Genomic DNA, 13,936 nt, shown 5'->3' with positions numbered 1-13,936 from the left:
TGACAGTGATCCTTCCCGTTAACTTGACATTAAAAAAGAAGAGCAGTGTTGAAAAATAATTCATGCAGCAAGTGTGAGAAAAAGGTCATTAGACTTTGAGTTTGCATCAAACAGAGGCAAGGACGCTCTGTGCACACACAGGAGAACAAACGTTACTCGGTGAGACACTGCAGACAACAATTTTCATTCCAGTTGTGGGGAAGCAGAGCTGGAGGTGCAGAGACTCTCACACTGTAGCCCTTATCCAGCCTTTCTTTCTTTCTTTCTTTCTTTCTTTCTTTCTCTTCTGCTCTTTGTTGTCCAGTAATGACGGTGAATTTCATTTCACTGCTCATTAAAAGAACATCTTTGCAGCCGGTCCTGCCATCTGATGCTGGTTGGGAGATAGTGTCCCCGGGAATGAAATTAGGAGAATTCAAACTGACCTGTCCTCATCAGACCTGCGAAGGAGAGAGAGGGCGAAATAGTCAGGCATAGAGTGTCCACTGTAGCCTCACTTTTTGGTCTTTTTATTTTACCTCCGCCAAGGAGGTTGTGTTTTCAACCGTGTCCATATGTTGGTTGGTTTGTCAGCAGGATTTCACCAAAAGTACCGGGAAAGATTTCCACGAGGATGGGTCTCAGCCCAGAGCAGACCCCATTAACTGTCTGGATAAAGGGACTGATCCAGGAAATGATCTTACTTTCTTTAACGTTGCGTATTTTTAATATTTTTGTTAGTGAATCTTGAATCTTGAATGAATCTTGATACGATGCAAAAACGAATAAAAATCTGGATCTAGCAGATTTAAATATGTTCTATTTGATACTGAATTAGGCTTGATTAAATTAAAGGGAACTGTTGGGCCTTGGCAGAGGTATGCGCTCTACTGAGTGCCACTTTAAATAAAACACAGCATAAGACCTGACTATATGTGGCCTGGGCCTTTTCAAACACAACCCAGTATTTACAAGGTACAACTAATAACTATTTTCACTTTCGATTAATCCGTGGAGTATTTTCACAATTAATCTATTGGTTGTTTGGCCCATGATTCCATCCTAAAATGTCTTGTTTTGTCCATAACCCATGGACCACCACCCCACCAACCCCCACCATATTCAGTTTACTGTCATAAAGAGGTAAAGAACCCAGAAAATATTCATCTTTAAGAAGCTGGAACCAGATAATTTTGAACTTATTTCCACCTGAAAATGACTCAGCATCATTGATAAATGATCAAAAGAGTTGGCGATTAATTTGATAGTTTGATAAATAATCATAAATTAGATAAAAAGTGGAGTTGTCTTCTCTCCTGTTTATCAACCTGACTGCAGCAGTGATCCGTGGAGGTAATCCGGCTATTTGGGGCAGATAAACACTGTATGAGCTCCCTTCGTCGGAGCTGAATACACCATTCAACAACAACTATTGCTGGTATAGTCTATCTGACGTGACGTCAGCACAAATATTCATAGATCAAGTAATGTTTTAAAGGTTTATTCGTGTTAAGTTTAGTCTTGTTTTCCTATTCCGGAAGTTGCGACGGGCAACCAAATGTAACACACGGTTACCTTCATTAAACTTGTAGATTTGTCTGGGTTCGAACATTGTTGGAAACATTTAGGATATGTAAGTACACTACTCAATAAAACATATAATAATGGTGTAGGCGTTTTGAGACATTTTAATGCAGATTTCCTACATATTATATCTCTGAGTGTTTTTGCAGGAATGTGGAGTGAATTTTTACCATTACAAATCCTGCCATTGCGTTCACCTTCTCTTGTGCTTTGAAATGAGGTCAGAGGGCTTTAATGAAGGCTTTTAATGTGCCAAGAGTGCAGCTACATCCTTCTTCTTTCATTTCTTTGATCAGTGCCACTGACTAGAAAGCTTAGCTCTTCAAGCGAACCACAGCAGCAAGCACAGTGCCTCACAGCCTGACATCACGGGCTTGTTAGATTCAATCAGATGTGCCGTTACACAAGCGTGCCACAGAATCATATGTGGAGGTGTATTAATTTTCTCGCCTGTATGTGCAGATAAGCTGCAGACTACGGGCATACTTGACAGGTTCTGTTTTGACAAACAGTAATAAGAAGAACGAAACCCCAGTCGGAGCCTGAGGGTATGAGAAATAATTGGGATCTTGAGAGTGTTCATACTGTAAATCTCTGAGGAGATCGCTGACTTGCCTCTCTCTCCTTCTGAAGTAAGGTCAGACTTGTCATAAAGACGAGTGTTTAATTAACGCTGCCCTCTGACAGGAGAACAACAGTGAGAGGCAGCAAGAGGACACTGATGAAGAAAATAAACAGTGCAATACTAAAATAAAGATAAAGCTGTAATAAAATAGTTCCTTCTGATTATTCGATTGAAAGAAAGGTAAATGTCAACTATTTTGATAATCAATTAATTGTTTCAGTCATTTTTCAAGCAAAAATGTCAAACATTTTCTGGTTTCAGCTTCTTTAATTTAAGGATTTGCTGCTTTTCTCTGTGATTTTTAATAGTAAATGAAGATTATTTGGATTTTTTCTACTGAAATTTGTAGATGTCATTTTGGGCTCTGGGAAAATGTGATGAGCATTATTCACAACTTTTTTGCCCTTTTATAGATTAGAATCCATACTTCCATTAAACAGGGGCAACATTTAACCAGAGTAACTGCTAACTGCTGCTAACAGATTTCCCATTATTGATCCATGACTGTAGTTGATGTTAGCTCGTTAGCTCAGTTAGCCGTGCAGGTAGCCGTGCAGCTAGCCAGACTACATGGGGAGTGTTTTAGTGTTTACAGTATACTGCTAGCTAAGGAGCTATGGACTGCTGGGAGAAAGAGGTTTTCGGGCTGGGGGCTATCGTCAAAACTGTTGTTTCTTCGCATTCTGCTGACAATTTTAGTTAACTCAAATTCTTACATATTGCACCTTCAATCATGAAAATGATCTGTAGATTATAATTATTTATGAAAATTATCCTCTGTTGTGGTCCTGCTTTCTAGAAATGATTTCTTCCATGGTTGGGCTCCTCTCAATAAAATGCACTGGCAGGCTGTTCATTTGTAATTGTGATTTAAGTGATACAGTTTATCTGTGAGTCTGACTGTAGCAGATGTTTTCATTTGGGCATCTCTGAACCAAAACTTTCCCACAAATTATAAACCCAACCATCAGAACAACAAGCTGTTTGCATGTATGTAAACTAAAAGATAACTTTGTGCTCTCAGTGCTCTGTATGTATCCAGTCTTTAAAACACTGATGCAGCCACCATGCACTCTAACTCCATGATCTATTCCTTTAAGTGCATGTTTGGCAAAGTGCCTGTGCAGGAGATGTGTTGGTGAGATACAAAAATGATTTACCTTGGATGCCTTTGGAGAACGCTGCACCCCACAGTCTGTGAGTCACTCTGTGTTACAGTCTCATGTGGGGTGTCACTCAGTGGTAGGTTCAGGTTCAGCTCAAACACAGTCAATGTTTTCCTTCTAGTCCACTTGTGTCAAACAAGGTCCAGCAGATGCAGCTGCGGCCTTCACTGCTGCAGCTCCACTGAGAAAAGGCCAATCAAAAAGCTTCTCTGGCCTGACTGGTTGCAGAGTCAAATTCCACAAAAGCGTCCGTTAATGTTCCCAAAGCGTTTTAAAACTGGTAAAGTGCATTAAAATCAATAATACTGTCATGTTTTCTTCAAATTGTCCATTTACACTCGGTGAAATAATCACTATTCAATATTTCTTCAATCATGTAGAGATTAAATAACATTTTTTCCTCAGCATCTTGTGCATTTTTATAAACAATATGGATGCTTATAATGTTTATGTGGCCAACATAAGGCTTCCCCATAACAAGATTTAATGCATTTATGATGGATTGTGAGCCTCGGCTGCAGCTGTATTTACTTGTATATTTTGTGATAACCAACAAATTGTTAATTTCTTACAATAGTTAACACCACATATAGATTATTATAATAATATGATTATTGTCATTAATTAAAAATCAAACTAGGTACTTTATGTCATTAAAACACAGTAATAAATTAAGAAATCTTCAATTACTTCATTTTATGGTTAATAGTAATATTAAAGAATGATTAGTTCACCATTTCTTTATGATGGCTGGTGTAAAGTGTTATGTGCTGTCATGAGTTACTGTATATTTTGTGTTGGTTATTGCAATTGGTTATTAAAAGTGAAAACATTGCACTCTAGATTCCTTCGCTCACCATGTCCATCTCCCTCAATATTTATAATGTGTGAATGTCACGTTTTAAAAATGCATAGGCCATCTGTGCACTTTAATCAGTGCAAACAAACTTTGGCTAGCTGCCCTCCAGTTGAAATTTTGCCAAATATGGCTGCCGCAAAGCAGAAGTCTTCATGTATTTATATTCCCGTGGGGTTGTGCCTCTTGTTGGGAGGCTGTATGTCCCGCTTTGTGCTTTGTGAATCACAGATCTTTCTGCAGCTGAGATCTCAGTCCTGATATTCTGCAGATTGACTGCACTTTTCCATCTGGGCAGTATTGAGGTGAGGTAGATTACATGGTCGCTCCTTCACTGGCATTACTCATTAATTTTCACTTGTTATGTGTTGGGAAATTTGGAAATTAAGGATGGCAAACAGCTCAAAAAGGTTCAAAAAGCAGGAATGTCTCAATGTGGAAGAAAATCCAAAGTAAAGAACATAGATAAGACTCTCACTGCATTAGTCCTCAACAATAATGAGTCATGACAGGCACTTCAGCACCAGATAAGATCACAGCAGTCCTCCCACCACAGGGGGAGGAACATCTCTCTACACAGAGCTCTCGTCCGGCCTGGGCAGCAGCTGAGTGTGTTTCCTCTTCTCTAAGATCCTGTTGAGCTCCTCAGCGAAGGAGTAGCTGTGCGATGATGTGTTTTCAGAGTCGCTCTGCCTCAGCAGCACGTAGCTGTTGCCGTTCATCCTCCTCAGGACGCTGGGCAGTGTGGCCGACAGCCCGTTGGGGAAGTCACACTCTGGAGAGTGATGTTGTGGAGTTGGTGGGAGAGGCGGGGCTGGGGGAGGAGGCTCCTTATTGGGTGATGTGTGACCCTCACCTGGGACAATCTGAAGGAAGCCTCCGTCTTGGATGCCGCCGTTCTGGTGTTTTGAAACTCCGTTACAGACACCGTTGCCGTTGCAGTGGCTCGAGATGGTCTTCAGCTCCATGTGGGAGGAGTTCCTGTGCTGTTTTTTGTTCCTGTTGTTCCTCTTACTGCTCGGGTAGGCAGCAGCTGCTGCGCGTAAAGAGTATTTCCCTCTGTTGCCTACTCGCAGGCAGAAGCCCACGTAGACAAGGACCACGGTGAGGACCACACACAGGCCTCCGAGGATGGTGATGAGGGACAGGTACATGGCCTCCATATTCCTGGGGGTGAGCAGCTCTGAGTGGGGGAGGAGAGGCGCCGGAGGTGGTGGCAGGGGCCTCTCAGAGGAGGGACGCTCTGTGGGTGGCAGCAGAGTGGCGAAGAGACTGTAATGGTCTTCAGTTGGCTCAACGGGTGGGGCAGGGGGCAGGTCCAGGCGGATGGTAATATTGTAGGAAACTATGGCGACCTTGATGGTGTTCTCGACAGCGTAGCAGGTGTACAGCCCACTCTGGTCCTGCCGGGCCTCAATGATCAGCAGCCCATCCGTGCCGGTTCTAAAGCCAGAGTTGAGACCGTAGCCCTGGAGCTCGCTGTCATCAAGAGTCCAGAGAGGGGTCGCCAGATTAGAGCTGAGCTCACACTGAAGCAGCACATCATCACCCACCCGCACAGCGCGGCTCCGCAGGACAATGTCTGAAACACATAGTAATGCAGTGAGAACGTCTCATTTCACATTATGTTTACAGGAAAACTCACAACTTTGCTCTGACTAATTGTTACACACCTAAATTTATAAAAGGCTGTCCAGAGTTACTGAGATGTAAACTGTAATTAGATATCTTTTAATCCCTGCCATCGCATTAACTTTTATAGAGAGTGATCAGCGGGAGGGAGAAGACGCTATATTTTTATCAGATTGAAACTGTAAAGTGAGAGAAGGCATTCGTCTGCCTTGAATATCAAACAGACTTCTCTCCAGAGATGGCAAAAATGTGATTAAAGAAGGGAGGAGAGGAGTTTGCCAACGCCGTGCGCATAATCAACTTTCAAAGAGGCCTTCATGCCATCTGATGACAACGATGCATCTTCCTCACATTCTCTATTTTCCATCTCCCTTTCATCATTCACAGCGTGAGAAGCAAACTTTTTTTCTTTCACAACAGCTAGCAGCAGGTGAGATTTGTACGTACCATCTTGTGTGTTCTCACATCCCCTGTTGCCATGCTGGATGTCCTGGATTAAAGTGGATCTGTTAAGAGGAAGAGAACAGCACATTAGTGCAAACGCTTACTTGTTGTAACATAAAAATATCCAGTATTGTTGTAACACTTACTCATATTTCTATTTCTTCCCATTTCTTTTTTCCTGCTTTTCTGCTCCATTCATATACCTCATATCAGTTATTGCCTACACAACAACTTTCCACTGAGTAAGCCATCCTGATTAATCAGTACACCTTAAGTACACAGCTGCACACTATGTTTACTATCACAGCCAGCATCAACTTTCTACCAGTGTTGTGATTACGCAACAGTTCTAGGAGCTGACACTGTGTCAGGGCACTGTGATACTTGAATTCAGTCAAATCAAACACACAAAAAGGGCACCCGCATCACCTGACACGTATTCATCCTTCAGCACTCACCTGTCTTCGAGTGCCAGTATGTCCACACACTGGGCTCCGTTCCAGGCACAGTGAGGGTCTCTGGCAAAGATGCAGTCGTAGCAGGAAGTGTATCTGTGACAGTTAGAGAGGGGAAGCTGCACCACGCCTGACGAAGAGCCCAGGTACACACTCATCTGGTGTGGAGAGAGAGGATTTGAATACTATGGGACAGAGATAACTCTTTAAATTTCAATGTGTGCATGTGATGGTCAGACACGCTACCTGTTCTGCAGATATCAGCACGTTGTCAACAGGCTGTTGCTCCTCAAAGACCTGAAGCTCCTCAATAATGTGTAGCTGACCCTCGACTTCTACAGCTTTATGTAACCAGCCCTCATCTGAGTGACACATACAAAGAAGAGAAACATTTGAACTAAAGGAGAATACGTACATGCATTTCAGCCAGTCAGTTTCTAAAAGATAACCCTGTTACCACAGCCAGTATTTTTTATTCACTTTCCGTTTGCAAAAGAAATACCCTTGAAACTAACTCAAGGTAGGTATTCCACTTCTTTGCCTTTATTTCTTATCATAGTTACAAATTGTGAGTGCAAATATAATAATAGTTGCTGGAGAAGAAGGTTCAGACATCTACAGTAAGGTCTGGAGTATCTTTACATATCTCCCTATATTTATAGCAAGTACACAACAGGAGCTTCTCCAAATTGCCCCAAGTGCAAAATAATCCCTGGAACCAGATTACATTGCCTTTGGAAGTGTAAAGAAATTAAACTATTCTGACAGGCAATGTGTAAAGAAATAAGTATGGTGACAGGGCAGCAACTGCTCCCCAACCCACTTTTATGCCTGTTAGGATGTATACCGGATTCTCCTCTGATATCTGATGTTGTTACTTTAGAGAAGTGGAGAAACTGTAATGGGTGAAGAACTCATATCTTTGTAAGAAAGTGGGAACAAATCCTAAATCTCCTCGGAATTAAATGCAGATTGGGATGAAGTTAAGTGGCTGAGTTGAGGGATTGCTTTATCCATGTACAACATCCTTGATTAATATTTTTGTGCCCTGATAATTTTTTGTTATTTATAACAGGCAAAAAGCCAGTTGTGTGATTGATGTGCACAACAGACATTTAGGAGCAACACTGTGCTGGTGAGATACAGAGATGTCTGCAAAACCCTTGCTTGTAACAAATGTTTGACCGTGTGAGAAGGTGTAATAATGTGAAACAATTTGGAGTTAGTGTCATCTAAGTAAAAACACCAGTAAGTCAGTAATGACCAAGGATGAAATGTAACTGTGGATAAGAATCACTTCTGATTTTAATTTCATGATTTAAATAAATGGAAAACATAAGCTGACTAGAATGTAAGAAATGAACATGAAACTAGTAATAGATGCAGCCAACCTGGCCACAGTGAAGACAAGGCTCCAGGAAGTCACTGCCCTCATAACCCCTCATAAAAGCACAACATATTTTGGCAGATTTTTTTGCCTTTGTTTCGAGTCTTTATGCGAAGCTAAGGTAAGTGTCTCCTGGCTGTACTGTAGCTTCATATTTAGCATACAGACATGAGAGCGGTATCAATCTTTTTATTTAACTCTCGGCGACGGACTGAATCAGCATATTTTCCAAAATGTCAACTATTCCTTGAACAGATTGTACAATTTCTGCCATGAATTCATACACACCTGTGCCCATGTATAATACATGGTATGTTTGTCCATCCAAGCCTTGGATCATGCGTACAGCCATGTGTGTGTAGTCTGTGGTCCTCCTGAACAAAAGGGGGCGTCTGTCTGAAGGTTGGACCTGCTGGGACATCAAAGGATGCCTCCTGACAAAGTCCAGCACATCATCAGGCAGCGAGGTGGACACGTTTATGCCCCTGGCCCTCAGAGCGTCAGTTATACACTGCAGGAAGAAGAAGCCAAAGAGAGCGAGGAGAGGAGGGGGTGATGAGCGAGTAATAAGGCACGATGTAGGCTGCAGGGAGACATTTTTGGCTCATTTGTAATAAAGTTCGCTATAAATAGAGACGGATAGTGTGAGGCAGAGAGGATGTCATGAGGCTTAGCGAGATGGTCTGCAGGGAAAATTAAGGGATCAAGAAGAAAACCCGAGCCATGTGGAAGATTGTGTCCACGGGAAAATGTTACTTTTCACTTGGACGACAATGAGCCCGTGCGAGTTCAGCAGCTGGCTTGTGCTGACAGGCGGGCGACTCATCTCTCTCTGCACCTGACTAAGGAAACAACTTCCCTGCTCTCTTTGTCCTGTTGTAATGACTTCAGCCAGCTCCTCGAAGAGGCTTTCATGCTCCTAAGTTAAAACCCTTGACCGTCTCTCCCTTCCGTTTAATAGCGATGTTAAAATTAAGTCCTACAAAGTGTTGAAGTGACACTACAGTAGATAATGTGTGCTCCTGCTCACGATGCAACGGCCTTAGCTGCCACACTAAACCATTGTCGCCAAAGCTAAGGGCTGGAGTTAATCGCCATGGAAAAGGGTTTCAGTGACATAAGCTGGCTGTGTTTTGAGCCTCATCCTTGAGGCTGCCAGTCATGCTCTCTATCGCTTTCCAACCATCTTTTCCTCTACTTCCTCTTTTAATGCATCTTTACTTTGGATCAGTTTTCTGGTATGAATCCTTGAAGGCCAAAGAAGAGAGTAACATGTTTTTTCTGTGCTTGATGAAAGGGGCAGCAGTGTGTGTGTCTGAGTGTGTGCATGTGTGTTTACCGTTCCAGGTCGTGGGTCAGGGATCTTTCCAGTGTATTCCTTCCACTTAGAGCCGGAGTCCTGGTTCTCCATGTAGGGTCCTTGAAAGGCCTCTTGGACTTCAGTCAGAGAGAATCGACAAACCGCAGACGCCTTCACGTTTTTCCTAAAGACAGAGATACACACACACACACACAGAGTGAGAAAAAGACCAGAGCACAAGCCGCCAACAATAACAGCAGTAAACCCAGTGTTGCCATAGGGACAGCTGTAGAAGTACAGTAGATCTGTGGCTTACCTAGGTTAAGAGATAGAGAGAGAAGAATGGGAAGAAAGCACAGAGAAGGGGGGGGGATGAAAGAGATAGTACGAAGCTGATTAGAAGTCATACATCACTGAGAAGAGTGGGAGGGAAGGAGGAGAGAACTATAAAAAGCCTTCAGAGAGGTGTAGTAGGAGCTATAGTAAGGTAGAGGAGAGATGGATCTCAAGAGGAGACAGCACCCCAACAGAACAAAAATATTGACAACCATCATTGTTTGTTTCTGCTTTCCCCAAAAAACATTTTGCTTTGGCTTAACATCCACATTTCAGCTGAGACATCACTGCAGAGAATGAATCACATTGAAACGGAAACTATGTTCTACAAAGTGCCAGTTCAGTTTTCCTAAAATCATATGCCAGTTTTTATACAATTAATAGTATTTTATATCCATTTGGTGTATTTACATCCAATTTGTACTACCTCCACAGTTTCACATTCAAAGTCCTTAAAGGATAAGTTCACCCAAAAAATAAAAATTTGGTCATTATCCTCTCAATCTCATGCAGATAGAATGTCAGGGGAAGTTTTGTAGTCCTCAAAACATTTCTGGAGCTTCGCGATGGCACAAACCGCGACTGAAGCGGGTGCATGGGCTTGATTGCTCATCAAGGTTGGAAAAAATGTATTTAAGACAAGTCCCAATCTACTGTAGAGAATGCTGCAACACTGTTTTGCAGTGAAGCTCCAGAAATGTCGGACTACGAAACTTCACCCTTCTTTCCATCAGTATGGGGATGAGTGGATAATGACTGAATTTCATTTAAAGTGAACTTTGTTTAAATGACAAATAATGGAATCATGGACTTTTATTGTGAAGCAACGAAAGTACATGTGTTTGTCTCTGATGTTAGCTAACCGCATCTACAAGACAAAACAACAGTCCTTCTTAGGCAATTTTTCAGGCTGTGCACCTCTGAATCCTCAAAAGTATATCCAGCTTTACTGTGCCCTGCTGTCATGTGGGAAACTACTTATGCTTCCATGCAGCATGAAATCAGATCACAGTAGAGATTATTTCTGACTGACCTCTTCATTGAAACAACATTTGAGTTTGTTTGGCTGCACTGTAAACAGATTCACCACTTAACAATTCTGTTGTATTTCTTACAAAATAGCTGCTCAATGAGTGTTTGCTCTATTGTTAAACTGCACTTCCTGTTTCCACTTTAACTGCAGGAGTTACGCCACAGCCACAGTTAAAATCTTAAGGATTACAACTTTCTTTTAAACCCATCTAAATCTGCATTTTTAATCAATATTCTCTCCTCAAACTGCTACAAAACTCCTCCACCCAACTTTCACATCATTTGGATTAAAGTTCTCCTTGCGTTGTCTCGCCCGCGCTTTCATCTCGTCCCTTCCTGTCTTCTTGGACTGTCTCAGTGTATTGATTGCCGCCTTTCATCTTTGCCTCACTCATTTGCATTTGTATCCTCAAAGTCTCTGTCAGCCAGATCTTGACATCAGACACTCACCACTCCAAGCCAAAGATGCCGTAGAAGAGGGTGTCCTGCGGCGTGTGGCCAGGCATGACAAACATGCTGCGCAGCATGTTAAAGTGGAAGTCGTACTCGGGCAGAGAGCATGTCAGCCTGGCCTTGAGGAAGGACGTCCACCTTTTCTGGAGAGTCAAACGGCCTCCTCGGTCCTCCTGGGGGAGGAAAAATGGGGGAGGAAGGAGAAACGAGGAGGAGGAGGGAGTGGAGAGGGAGTTATATGAGGTAATGCCTGGATAAATGACAAAACAGACTGAACACTCGGCTCAAGGTGGCACACAAGGGGAAGTAAACCTCCTAAAGAGCGCAACAGATGGCAAGGGGAAGCAGTAATGATACGTTCAATAAGGTTATGGCTGCTCATAAGGCCCCACTGTATAGGTCTGTGTTTGAGTGTGTGTTTTTGTCCCTGCAGCACACCTAGAGGTTGAGAGTGTCTGGACAGGTTTCCCGATGGAAAAGTCTGACTCAAGGCTACATTTCTTTTGGAAATCCAGCAACTAGCATCATCTTGACCTTTGATTTTAACTTTTTAAATGTATTCAGCCAGCAGCAAATTGCAAATGTCATGCATGCCGCTGCAAGGCATTGCTATTAAGATGAAAAAACAAATGTACTGCCAAGCTTTCAAGGAAAGAACTTGTGAGCAGACTTCATTTTAACGTGCCACAGGAGAGAACAACAAGGTTATTACACTGTACAACTAGCTCTCACTGTTCTTAACCCCTTCCTTGGCAGCAGGAAACGTAAATCAATCACATTTTAGGCAGCAGAGGGTGCTAAACAGTCTCTCTCCCCCTGCAGTCATCCATCCCTCTCACTTTGAGCTCCACTGACTCTGCAACCCATTCATCAGCTACACACACTGCTCCTACAATCACGCTGGGGCCTTGTTACAAATGCATTCCCCATCCAGCCCCTCATCTATTATAGCACCCTTCTGCTATCATCAACCAAGACTTCACTCAAGCTGGTCTGATGCAAGGCTTCACTCCCAGTTGTAAATCATATTCTGCATCTTATTCAGCCTGTACTTACTTTACAAACCCGGGCCACTCGTGCCACCCTGCTGTGGCTGTAGGTCGTCGTCTGCTCCTGGCTTGTCTCGGTGAAGAAGAAGTAGATCTTGTCGTCATCACCGGTGCTGCTGCCCAAGCTCTCCCTCACCAAGGCAGAACCCACAAAGTCGGCCTCTGTATGGGGGAGGAAAAAAAGCGCTCACTCATTCTGTGTTATTTTCTTCTTCTTGATAAATGAATCAACGAAATCTTTTCCGCCTCATGTGAAGTTATTAATCATTGACAGATCTTCCATCCGTGGATTCTTGTTTAGCAGCTGACATGAGCCTCTGACACCATGAAAACAGGGTATAATAGTTGCCCTGAACAAAACAATTAAAATAATATACTACCACTCTACCTGAGATGTCTCACCAAAACAGTAAAAATGTAGATATATGCAGATTAACTGTGTTTAACTGAACAGGTGGCTACTTGTTATATCAAGGAAAAGAACAGTTTGCACAGATGGTGAAAACAAAAAGTGAAAGAAGAAGATGTTTACAGACTTAAGTTATCTGCAAAACATCATGTTTATGAGTCATTTAAACCCCAAAACAGATTTGCGGAGGAATATATTAACAAACCTAAGCAATACTAATGACTGTGAGACTTTACTTACTTTACTTTAAGGCTAAATGCTAATGTCAGCATGCTACACTATATATTTTTAAAGTTGAAATTGCTTTACTTTCACTCAAATATAAGTTGTATGAGCTGGAAGAACTGGACATAAATTTGGATTAAGTTAAGGGATCACTAAAATTATTGAAATTCATCTTAAGAGGAGCATAATAAATTGTGTGCACCAAATTTAATGACAAATCCATCCAAGAGTTGTTTATTAGTGGCATGTGGATCAACACAGAAATATCAATACATCTGATCCTGTCTTTGTTCTAGGATCAATTTTAATAATAAAATATTGATATCTAAACTCAGCAATTTGGGGTAAATGTGTATTTTTTCATCAACAGGGACACAGTAGAATGGAACAACACTATCATGAGGATCTAGACTAAATAATACCTGGCTAAATACAACTCTGTAAAAACGTAAGGCTCCACTGACACAGAGTTGACAGTGATGATGTCTCATCACTGACGCAGTCATGTGTGGAGCTTTTTCACCACTCAGAACAGCAACAACACTGTATGGGATGTGTTGGAGGACTGTGAGGTACTGTGGCAACACCACAAACCTTGTTAAGCATCTGAGATGTAATCACAGTTGAATAGGTTATGCACCAGTGGTCAAAAGAAGAGAAACAGAAAGGTGCTGCTAAGGTGTGACAGACTTCATTCACTGAGTCCTCTAGCACTGGCAGGCATTATTCAGGTATAGAGAAAGAGAGTGAGTGGTGCTATCGGTGATGTTTGTCACTGTCAGTGCAAATGTGATTCACATCTGTCTGTTGAGGCTTCAGTTTTTTTGCTTTTGTTCAACCAATGGGAGTTCCCTACATATACCAGCTTGGGTTTTACTCGCTATTGGATCGGAAAAGAAATTAAGAGGTATTGCACAGCACTATTGTAGAGACATTTCACTAAAAACCAAAAATGTCAACCTCATGGTGATGCTAGAGGAAAAGTCAGGGGTCATCAAAGTCAT

General features: G+C 42.2%; 1 protein-coding gene across 1 annotated transcript in view; it reads right to left on the bottom strand.

The window, feature by feature from the left end:
- Window positions 1–249: 249 nt before the first annotated feature.
- Window positions 250–13,936, bottom strand: part of sema4ga (sema domain, immunoglobulin domain (Ig), transmembrane domain (TM) and short cytoplasmic domain, (semaphorin) 4Ga) — a 30,205-nt gene continuing 16,518 nt past the window's right edge. The window contains exons 8-16 of the mRNA XM_073481266.1: window positions 12,306–12,460; window positions 11,247–11,422; window positions 9,468–9,612; window positions 8,417–8,639; window positions 6,988–7,103; window positions 6,745–6,899; window positions 6,290–6,348; window positions 3,349–5,792; window positions 250–440 (exon numbers count right to left, since the gene is read on the bottom strand). Of these exons, the coding sequence (XP_073337367.1) occupies window positions 4,783–5,792; window positions 6,290–6,348; window positions 6,745–6,899; window positions 6,988–7,103; window positions 8,417–8,639; window positions 9,468–9,612; window positions 11,247–11,422; window positions 12,306–12,460 (2,039 nt within the window). The 3' untranslated portion in view covers window positions 250–440; window positions 3,349–4,782. The remainder of the gene's footprint in view (window positions 441–3,348; window positions 5,793–6,289; window positions 6,349–6,744; window positions 6,900–6,987; window positions 7,104–8,416; window positions 8,640–9,467; window positions 9,613–11,246; window positions 11,423–12,305; window positions 12,461–13,936) is intronic.

The sequence above is a fragment of the Pagrus major genome, chromosome 15, assembly GCF_040436345.1.
Source record: "Pagrus major chromosome 15, Pma_NU_1.0".
Lineage (NCBI taxonomy): Eukaryota > Metazoa > Chordata > Actinopteri > Spariformes > Sparidae > Pagrus > Pagrus major.
Note: the sequence above shows the minus strand (reverse complement) of the source record. Positions and strands in the feature narration are given on the sequence as shown.